Source organism: Capsicum annuum, chromosome 3, assembly GCF_002878395.1.
Source record: "Capsicum annuum cultivar UCD-10X-F1 chromosome 3, UCD10Xv1.1, whole genome shotgun sequence".
Lineage (NCBI taxonomy): Eukaryota > Viridiplantae > Streptophyta > Magnoliopsida > Solanales > Solanaceae > Capsicum > Capsicum annuum.
Genome location: NC_061113.1, coordinates 27,251,615 through 27,262,465, shown reverse-complemented (window position 1 = coordinate 27,262,465; position 10,851 = coordinate 27,251,615). Strand labels below are relative to the sequence as shown.

At 33.2% G+C, this 10,851-nt stretch overlaps 1 protein-coding gene across 2 annotated transcripts in view; it reads right to left on the bottom strand.

Annotated features, from left to right (window-relative positions):
• Positions 1 to 5,527: 5,527 nt before the first annotated feature.
• Positions 5,528 to 10,851, bottom strand: part of LOC107864063 (fumarate hydratase 1, mitochondrial) — a 20,969-nt gene continuing 15,645 nt past the window's right edge. For both annotated transcript variants that reach the window (XM_016710319.2, XM_016710321.2), the window contains exons 7-18: positions 8,395 to 8,493; positions 8,238 to 8,288; positions 8,114 to 8,163; positions 7,825 to 7,906; positions 7,603 to 7,697; positions 7,392 to 7,458; positions 7,239 to 7,289; positions 6,983 to 7,078; positions 6,350 to 6,448; positions 6,223 to 6,252; positions 6,005 to 6,070; positions 5,528 to 5,923 (exon numbers count right to left, since the gene is read on the bottom strand). In XM_016710319.2, the coding sequence (XP_016565805.1) occupies positions 5,837 to 5,923; positions 6,005 to 6,070; positions 6,223 to 6,252; positions 6,350 to 6,448; positions 6,983 to 7,078; positions 7,239 to 7,289; positions 7,392 to 7,458; positions 7,603 to 7,697; positions 7,825 to 7,906; positions 8,114 to 8,163; positions 8,238 to 8,288; positions 8,395 to 8,493 (873 nt within the window). In that variant the 3' untranslated portion in view covers positions 5,528 to 5,836. The remainder of the gene's footprint in view (positions 5,924 to 6,004; positions 6,071 to 6,222; positions 6,253 to 6,349; positions 6,449 to 6,982; positions 7,079 to 7,238; positions 7,290 to 7,391; positions 7,459 to 7,602; positions 7,698 to 7,824; positions 7,907 to 8,113; positions 8,164 to 8,237; positions 8,289 to 8,394; positions 8,494 to 10,851) is intronic.

Sequence of the window (10,851 nt, the reverse complement as noted above, 5' to 3'; positions counted from 1 at the left end):
ATGTCACCTATTCGTTGTTTGAGTAAAATGTATATATAATTCAAAGAATTGACGATAATGAAATATATATGTATATATATATTCAAAGTATAACAGAGGGTATGTAACTCTCTTACCCCCTTTTCTTTTGAATGTCAGGATTAAAAAAGCGAAGATTAATTATCTACCAATCTTGTTCGTTCTTTGTGTTGGGCGACTTTATGCATAGAAAAAGTTGATATGCGAGATGGACAAAGTCGGCTTCATCTAATACTTCTTCTCATCTTGCGAAGAATGTCATTTATGATAGTTTGGAGTATATTTGTTCCTTTTTTGTGAAATAAATAAAAATCGAATAAATATCTAGGATGATGTCACGTATCTCGTTATTTGGATAAAAGATATGTACAACACAAAAGATTGATAGTAAGAATATATACACACCCAAAGTATAACAAAGGACATATGTATATCATTTATGATAGTCGGAATATATTTATTCCTCTTTTCGAATAAGAACAAACTTTGTGAAGTTTATCAAATTGTTCTTAAAAAAATAAAAAAGAAAGAAAAAAGAAAGGACCATTATCTTTAAAATTAAGTAGAATTAATTAAATCTGTCTTTAAATATTTATCAAAGGTGACATTTTTAAAAAAGAAAAAAAAAGTTGTCACATAAAACAGACAAAAGAAAGTACTAATATCATTTGCTACTTTATTGGAGTAGTTTTACTTTTATTAAAAATTTAGTGACTAAGAGGGTCGTTTCATATGGAAATGGAATAGATACATTACTTCATAAATTGAGATATCTCACCACATTAGCTACTTCATCATATATCAAATAGGTTATTTTATTATTACAGTATAAATAGTGAAATAAATAATGTTGAAATTAGTTAATACTCTTAACAAAATACATAATAAAATAATTTTATATTTTCTTCTAAAATTATTATCTCTTATAACTCATACCAAACATTCCTCTATAGTGTTCGAGCAAAACAACACTAGCTTTCTACCCTGCCTAGAGGTCGAGGGTTCGATTCTGGGTATGGACAAACACTCTGTTGGGAGCTCTTCCCCCAAAATACGAGGCGAATTCAAATATAGTCGAACTCCTAAAAAGCGGGTACCGAACATCGAGTGTTTAAAAAAAAAAAAACAACACTAGCTTGTATTAGCAAATGGTATTACGTCTAAGCATTGTCTTTTTTCTATAAACCAAAAGAATTATACAAATAATCTACCAAGTAGGGGTTAAGGAAAGGGGGGCCACCATACACTTGCCAAAAAGAGAAGTCCAAATAATCCCAAATCCAGGCAAGGGGAGTTGTACTTGTATGTACTACAACGGTTCATTTAGTTGGAAAACAGTTATCTCGAGATTTATTATTTTATCTTCCAGATGGATAAAAATAATTATTTCTTATTACTTGTAACAAACGAGCTCTAAGGTTTCTAACAATCTGCTACAATGTGAATATGTATTTCTTGTTTTTAATAAGTTTGTTCTAATACCACTTTGACAAAGATCGAGGTTCTTTTTGTGACTAGGTTATGTAGATTAATGGCCAACTTAATAATTCAAATCGATAATTAAATTATTTGGTAAATAATTCAAAGTACTAACTTAATGATCTCATTATCGATTTATCATCTCAAATTATTTAGTTCAGTTCTTGCTTTGATTACTATGGGACTTTTCTTCGCTTTAAGCAAGATCAGTTCATACTTATAATAATGTACTTTTATTTTTCAATTTATGTAAATAAGTAAACATTCTTTTAGTTTTTTTTTTTTTTTCAAAAAAAGGGCTTCTAATCTTTGAATAAATCCCATAAATTAATCCGTTAACTAATTAGATGACATACGTGTGCCGACTAAATATCTATGCATCTTCTCTTCAAAATAAACATTTTTTAATAAATTAAAAATATTAAATTATTTTATTTTCTTCATCTATCATATTATTTATTGTTGCCATTTATACTCTTATTAATTATTTTCAGCATGAGTTATTTGTTCTCTTATTGACTGGTTTTCTATGTTATTGTATCTATTTTATATACTTGATTTTGATATACTCATTTGATTGACGGTCTATCACAAACACTCTCCACATTAACAAGGTAGGAATAAAACTGTATACGTACCACCATTTTCATATCTACTTGAATCATACGGGGTATGTTGTTGTTTTAGGTAAGAAATATATTTTATGATACTACTTCTATCTCAATTTATGTGATGTTGTTTGACTGAACATAACATTTAAAAATAGAACATAATTTTCTGAAATTTGTGATGTAAATTAAAATATGTCATATATAATTACTTCATTAAAATTCATCTGAGTAAAATGAAATGAAAAAGTATCCATTTAACTTGCTAAAAAGAAAAAAAAAATGTTGTATAAATTGAAACAAAAAGAATATTTGAACTTTTCTTGAAGTATTACCCTCAATATAGTGTAATAGTATAAATTTAACATAATACGTGAATAAATCAACAGTGAAACGATGGTAATTCTGACTTGTTTTAAAAATTCATAAGCAACATGTTTTAAATAATTGCCATTTAAATATACTTAACCAAATATCACAATGACCAAAGTCCAACTTTATCTAAAATAGATATTTTAAGCAATCTATTAATTTGTTTTCAGATACAATAAGTATTCATTTTATGAAGATATCTTGACGTTTTATTTAACAACTCGTTGGTCTTTAGGATTTATGATTAAGATCAATGCAGTATTTGGTAAAATTAGAACAACTAAAAATTCCACTTTGAATTCTCCATCAAATTTGCTACTTGATATAGATAAGTTTAATTTGGTCATGCTCTTTATAAAATGAGATTAAAGTTTGCTTTTGCCATTGTATTTCCTGCTGGCCTTAATAAGTTATAATTAAATCTGTTTTCTACTATAATTTGAAGTTAAACAAGAAATTAAGTTTGTGGATGTTTACTAAAATGTTAACCAACTAAGCCAAGTGTTATTTTTTGGAGAATAAAATTTGATCCCTCAATTATTGGAAAATTTTGATTCTGATCTTTGATATATGAAAAAATAAGAAGTTATATTTGGACTACTTAAATATAAAGTAATTAACAATACAAAATTCAACATGTCACATGAGTACTTAAACAATGAAATGAGTTAACAACTTTTGAAAATTTTATGCATATTTATAAGCAATGGGATTAATTAAAAGTGTACGTTTTAAGTAACTAGAGATTAAATACATTTAGTCAGATCTCAGAAGAATTAAAATTAAAATTTAACTATAATTGAGGATCAAAAATACAACAATATTCACTTTTTGGGGTGTGAGGGTGGGTTTGGGGGGGGGGGGGGGGGGGGCGTAGAGGTTGAGCTTAAAAAAGGACTTCATCACGTATCAAAACATAATTATAACATAATAGGAACGTATGCTAAAACAAAATGATTATTAGAAACTAATCAAAGTACTTGAGAAGGTTAACCAACTAGATATAACATTGTAATGCAATTAGATGCATGAACTAGTCAAAAACACCACCTATTATTATCACTTTTTGGTAGGTCATCTAACAATGACATAATCCTAGAAAACAATGTAAGTTAAAAGAAAAATTATATCCAAAAAAACCCTCAATAAGGTTGATTATTATTAACTAAGCAAGAAATCGTGGGAATCACTTGGTTCATATACTAATTATGGAGGAATTAAATTATATGAGTTGTTTATGTTGAGAATAATATAGTGTGATGAATATTACCTATTTAGGAATAACTTGCTTTAGGGTACTTTTTATCTTCAAATACTTTTGCACTTGTACTGCTCCCACACCTCTCATTTCATATTTATTTTTATGATTGTATCACAACATAATATATAAATTTTAACATAAATATGATCACTGGTATCTAATATCGTCAATTAAATTTTACGTTACAAGTTAAGCTAAGTTAATTTTTTTCATCCCCCAATATTTTATATATCTTAGGATTATTTTTCATCTCTCCGGACCGAAACAAGCAACATATAAATAAATAATTCGGCCTAAATAAAAATCCAAACTACTTATATTGTGAGCAAGTTGGTCAGGTTAGCATGTACGCATGTGCGGTGAAGATGAGCTGTGCCATTTATGAAACTTATTTTTTCTACTTTCACTAGAAATACTATCATTTTTCTTATTTTTAAAGAACTTGATTTTTTTAAAAGGATATTTTTCAAAAGTTTGGACCAATGAATATTTTCCTCATTACCCTAATACACCTGTAATGTGATGGGATTATATTTTAGGAAGAGGAGTCAATCAGAAAGGGAACAAGTAAGGTTCATTCACCTATCACTATCACATGCAATGAAAGTGATTGTTCAAATGCACAGAACCTGCGACCTTTCTAATTTAAATACATTTTCCACCCACAAATTTGTTGTTGTCACTGTCCCAACCCAGCTGGTCAAAGCCCTAATACGATAACATTTCTAGAAAATTGAAGGCAAGTGGTTTTGACCATAGTGACACACTTTAAATTTTTACTAAAAGAATTTAAAGTATAAAAATTTAGAAGAATTCACCATATGTTAAAGTAATTTTAGTTTTGTCGATACGTTATAGTTTAAGGCAAAAGAAGTTATAATGAAATTCTTGCGCTCTTAACTTCAACCATGTTTGGCCCTGAAAAAAAGAAAAGAACAAGTGACTTTCAATTGTGTTGATTGTCGATAATCAAGATTCAAGAATAAAATGACACGGGGAAATGCTCTTCACCTATTGTATTTTCATGCAAATAGGGGAAAGAAAACTCTATGGAAAGATGGTGGTTGAGTCGCGAACAGTGATTCGATTGATGATGAAGAAAAAGAATTTTAAATTCTTGATTCAATTCTTTGACAATTATTTAGGAGTATCAGGTAAAAACTCAATCCTGTTGAGTTTTTGTTAAACTACACTAATGTACCATAAATTAAGTTATAATATGTCCACTTAGTTCCAAATTATTGTGTCAAGTTAATGGATTTTCAAACATTTTCATTTTAAGCAAATAATAGGGATAATTGGTGTATATCTTTTGGTTGCGATATTTAATTACGTTGTCAGAATACAGACTATCTTTGATGGTGAAATTAATCAGTAAAATTTAGTTTTAGTAGATGCAACACTAAATTTGGCTCGACTGTATTCAAATTCCATATACGTTCATTTAGATAGAGACACTGAATTTGATGGAGGAGTATTTACCTAAAACTTCTCAAAATTCACTTTTTTAATCACCATGTACAAGGATTCTGAAAAGTAGGTGACAAATTTGGACTACTATTCGAGTTCCTATTCGAGTTCCAACATATTGTAGTTTTATACAAACAGTTAAATACTCTCAATCAATAAGGATTGTGATGGAGTGGTAAGTACTTAGTACTCCATCTTAATAGGAGGTTTCAGATTCGAGTTGCCTCTGTTAGGGAGCGTGCGAATCTGTATTTAGTCAGGCTCCACGGACACCGGGTGGAAGACCCAAAAAAAAACTACTATAACAAGGTTCACATAATTTGATAAGTTAGTCAAAGGTTTCCATTTCATAAAAGATATTTTTCTCCCTCATCGTTCACTGCTCAACCTCAAAAAATAATTTTCAGTTCATTATTTACCTGGCTTTTGCTCAGGGTTTCATTACAAAAATGGAGGCATTCCCTCAGCCAATTGCTGATAAATTGCAAAGGAATGAAAAAACCTCAAGAATTGTGTCAAATGTTTATTTCCGTCGTCGAATTTGATGGACAAAAGAAGCTAGTATGATGCACCCACTGGCCACAACCATGGTCCTCTATCTCCCATTACAAAGAACTACTGAATCAGATCAGTCAGTTGGACCGATCATTTTCTCAGGGACTACAAGTTGATCAAACTCTTCACAGTTGAGAACTGCTAGATTGAGAGCAGCATCCTGCAGATTCAAGTATACCGTGATTGTTTAGCAATAAACGAGAAAATAGATTCCATAAACATGATTGACAGATACCGTTACCTTTAAACTGGTTCCCTCCTTGTGGGCTTTCTTGGCAACTGCCGCAGCATTATCATAACCAATTTTCTGAAACAGACAGCAAGCATGTCGACAATCAGTCAAATTTCTTCAGTTTCTAAACATTCTTGTCAGTTCAGCTCTAACTATGCGGGAAAAGCAGTACTAGTAAAAATAGCTAGAGGTAGCGTGAACTCTAGATATATTGATAGAATTCTTACTGGGTTCAAACATGTGACGAGCATGAGTGACTGCAAAGTTATGCAAGAAATGACATCAATAGGACAGCTAAAAACTTAAAAGAGTAGAGGAGGATACCAAAGTTTGTATTTTCAGATGCACACTGACCTCGTGCAACAATTTAGCAATTCTCTCTCTGTTAGCTTGGATACCCCTCACACAATTCTTTTCAAAAGAAGCAGATGCGTCACCTAGCAATCTTACTGACTGGAGATGACAAAAAAGGAGAGATATGTTGGTCGTGGGAAATCAAAAGGAAGCAGTACGTAACAACAATCAACAGATTATATTTGTTGACCCAACCCAGCACCTCAACCCCCACCCCGCATCCCCCAAAAAGAGTTCTTCAAACTCTATCATCATACATAAGCAGGGGAAGGGACAGAGCTAACTGCTAAGTTAAAGAAAGGGAGTTCTTCAAATCCCAAGTTGACACTCTAATATTTTTTTATTTTTTTTTGGAATCCCACCTTTTGCAAATTTGAAATTCCTGGCTCCACCACCGCACATATGGTCCATTTAAACCATCAATGGTACTAAAATAATGACAAACCCACATGCCTTTTAATTTATAGGAAGAATGGGAAGGTTAATAAAACCACAAATTAGTCAGAAGAAAAGATGAAATAATTTTGGACTTCACTCCACTCTACATGCTTCTCTCTTACTGCAGCTTAAACTTGAAAATGCACACCATGATCTGATTTAGTGTATACAGAAAACAAAAAAAAAATAGTGTACCTGTAGGAGAGCATTAGCAATCATCGGCTTGAAGACATTCAGCTCAAAATGGCCATTTGATGCACCAACAGTAACAGCCACATGATTCCCCATAACCTGCAGGTTATGAAAGGTTCAACCATTAAACTTGAAAACAAAGAACTCGGGTAAACCCAACCTATAAATGTCCTGTCTTGGAACTAAACGTGCTATAACTCGACATCAAACTAAAGCTTCAAAACAATTTGATTACATCATACATCGGACGAAAATTTACCTGAGCACAGACCATGGTGAGAGCCTCACACTGAGTAGGATTTACCTTGCCCTGCAATGGAAGTCGTTTATGTTAAGATCGGGAAGAAATGCTAAAAATGACCAGAGGATGCATACATATTCTTTCAAATAGATTTAAAGGAAATGAAGTTACAGGCATTATACTGCTTCCAGGTTCATTTTCGGGAAGAATAAGCTCGCCAAGACCACAGCGGGGACCACTGAATAAGAAAGGATGTTAATTCACCAAATGAAAGAATTTGATAAAATCATATAACTGGTGGGACACACTTCCTTCTGAGCTCTGAAATCCTCAAAAGATAGCAACCTATCGAGAAAATAATTAGTACATATGAAAAGCGTACCTTCCCAAGAAGCGTATATCATTCCCAATCTTCATAAGGGAAGCAGCCACGGTATTTAAGGCTCCACTAGTTTCAGCAAATGCATCATGAGCCGCCTGCAAATGCCAGGATCCTTAAATACTAAATACTTGTTTTGATTCTCCTCATATGCTATAGAAAACGATGAGCAAGTAACCACAATCTTCAATTCACAAGTAATACAGTCAAGATTCAGGATATTACCAATGCTTCAAACTTGTTTTCAGCTGTTACAAATGGCAAATTTGTTTCCTCTGCAACTGCTGCAGCAATTTTTATGTCAAACCTATGGAGAATCAACATAATATAACCACAATTCAAAACATATGGCATGGCTGAAATAGGAGATATGAAAGGGTGAAACAACAAGAGATTTTACAAGAACAAATTCAAGTGATTAGGAAGCTACAATATCCCCTCTGCCTTCACACACCAATAATGGAGGATCAGGTGGCTGAAATTGACCACAACCCGACCTTAATGGAACACCTACCCTTTCTTTGTATTCAATCCCGTCCCCACTGCTGTGCCCCCTTGTGCGAGCTGCTCAATGAAGCTGTTATCAGTTAAAACAGGGTAAAAAAAGGAACAAGGAAATTAACGGGTTACTAAAGAACCTGATACATGCGTGGAAGGGTGCATAAAACTCTATCGATTCCATATTTCACCTACAACAGCAAAGACCCTTTAAGGGCAAACCAAGGCAGACACTTCTTCTCTACTTATAGTTACAACTTTAGCATTTCAAAAATGCTGAATGTCAACAGAACTTACTTGAGTTGCATAGCCACTAAACTCTTGTCCAAGAGTCAAAGGTGTTGCATCTTGTGTGTGGGTTCGCCCAATCTTTATAATGTCCTTGAATTCGACTGACTGGTAAAAGTAATTGGACAGTAACGCGGCTTAGTTACCAAAGGAATTAGTGGTGATATTACTGAAGTATGAAAACTGAGAAGATTTCGTGTGAGCATATTGTACTAGATGCCAAGGTAAGCAGTAGACTTTGAATTAAAATAGAAAATGACTCCAAACAATGTATGCCTACAGCTAGGACAATATTAGCATTAGCCTTGAAGATTAAATTAGTTTGCCAATTGAGATGAACAGGCTGCGATGAGACAATAAGATCCTAAGGCATAGAAATTTGTTGAGGTTTGAGGCAAACAAAATCGGCTTGAAGATAATTAATGTGCTAAACAAAGAGAGAGAAAATAATGTTTTATCTTTGTTGTCCTATAAAAGCATTCCAAAAGATTGAGCTGCACTTTTGAATCGGTTATATTGTTTTTTTTTTTGAGAAGAATCGGTTATATTGTATTGTAGCATAATCTAATAAAAGAGCATAAAAAATTCAAGAGGGCAACTGTATTACAAATTAGTGTCTATTTACTGCTTTATTAGTTTTACTTAGTTTTACCAAGTCTAAGGGTTAGTTCCTATATATTTGGGATAAGTTAGAAGCAATAAAAAAGTTACCAGTACTTTGATATGGGAGTATATTTTCAGCAGTTTTTTAGGAGTAAGTTGTGTTAGTTTAGGAGTTATATATTCCTCTTTCTACTGTATTCTTTTAACATAGGCTTTCAATAAAAATTTCAATTTATTCTCCAAATTGCTTGCTTCTTCTTATCATATAAATAAGAATTTTTCTGTTCAACCCTTTGTTTTATGGTATCAGAGATTGAAGAATCCCAACCTTGCTCCGATACCATGTCAAGAATGGACCTTAGGCCTAACTCAACCTCAAAAGCTAGCTCAAGAGGTGAGGATTACCCAAGTCCATATAAGCAAACCACTAGTCCATTTTGTGCATTTGCACTTCCCCCATTAAAGTATACACCCTTTGTCACCTCCATTCAAGGATGGGCGCAACAATCATCGGTTGAAGAACTGAAAAATCTATTGTCTAATCAGGAAGCTTTGGCTAAACAAATGGCCAAAGGTTTCAACTCTGAACATGGAGCTGTTCTTTTCTCAAAAGGAAAGTCAAATGAGGATGATCCAGAGGAAGGTACTAATCGGAGGAAGGTAGCTGGCAACAATTCACAAGGCTACAAATTAATCAGGTGTCATAGGTGCGGGAAGCTTGGACATATTCAGAGATATTGTCGTGTTAAGATCTCCAAAGCAAATACTGCATGTGAAGATGAACAAGTTGATGAATCCCTTACCCTAGCTATAGAATCCTCGTCTTCAAAAAATGGGCAGCAAATGACTAGAAGATCCTTGAGGGAGAAAAGGCAACCAAATCATCTCAAAGATTATCAAGTGCAATTAAATCACTGTACTGTGACTTCTTGTTTCTTCACTGGAGCATTTGATGAAGAACCTAGATGTTACGAGGAAGCTAAGGGCTGTCAAAAATGGGAAATAGCTATGCAAGAAAAGATTGATGCCTTACTGAAGAATGATACATGGGAGCTTGTACCAAAGCCAAAAAACCACAAACCAATCACTTGTAAGTGGGTCTATCGATTGCAAAAGAAATCGGATGACACAATTGAAAGATGCAAAGCTCGTCTCGTTGCTCGTGGATTTTCTCAAAGTTATGGGCAAGACTATGAAGAAACCTTCAGTCCTGTGGCGAAAATGGTAACTGTGAGGTCGATTTTCTCACTTGCTGCTTTTAGAAACTGGAAGTTGTGGCAACTTGATGTAAAGAATGCATTTCTTTATGGAGAGTTGGATCGTGAAGTTCTAATGGAGCAACCTCAAGGGTTCATCTCTAAACAATTTCCCAACCATGTTTGTCGATTGAAGAAGGCGTTGTATGGCCTCAAACAAGCTCCACGTGCTTGATATGGTAAAATTGCACAATATTTTATTTTTTGTGGATTTAAAGTTTCTGATTCAGATTCTAGTTTGTTTGTAAAATTAGAATCACAAATCCATTTGTTGGTTTTATTATATGTGGATAATATGATAATTACTGGAAGTGATGAAAAAGAAATATCTCGGTTGAAGGATGATCTGTCGGTTCGATTTGAGATGAAGAATTTAGGTGAGGTTGAATGTTTTCTTGGTTTGGAAGTGGAGAAAACCAGACAAGGGTACTTTATATGTCAACGAAGATACGCTACAAATTTGTTGAGGCACTTAAGCATGGGGGAGGCAAAGGAAATGGCAACTCCAATGGAGATGAACCTTAAGATGAAGAAAGATGAAGGTAAATTGCTGAAGGATACGAGATCATTTCGACAGCTTGTTGGTAGTTTAATTTACTTAACTATC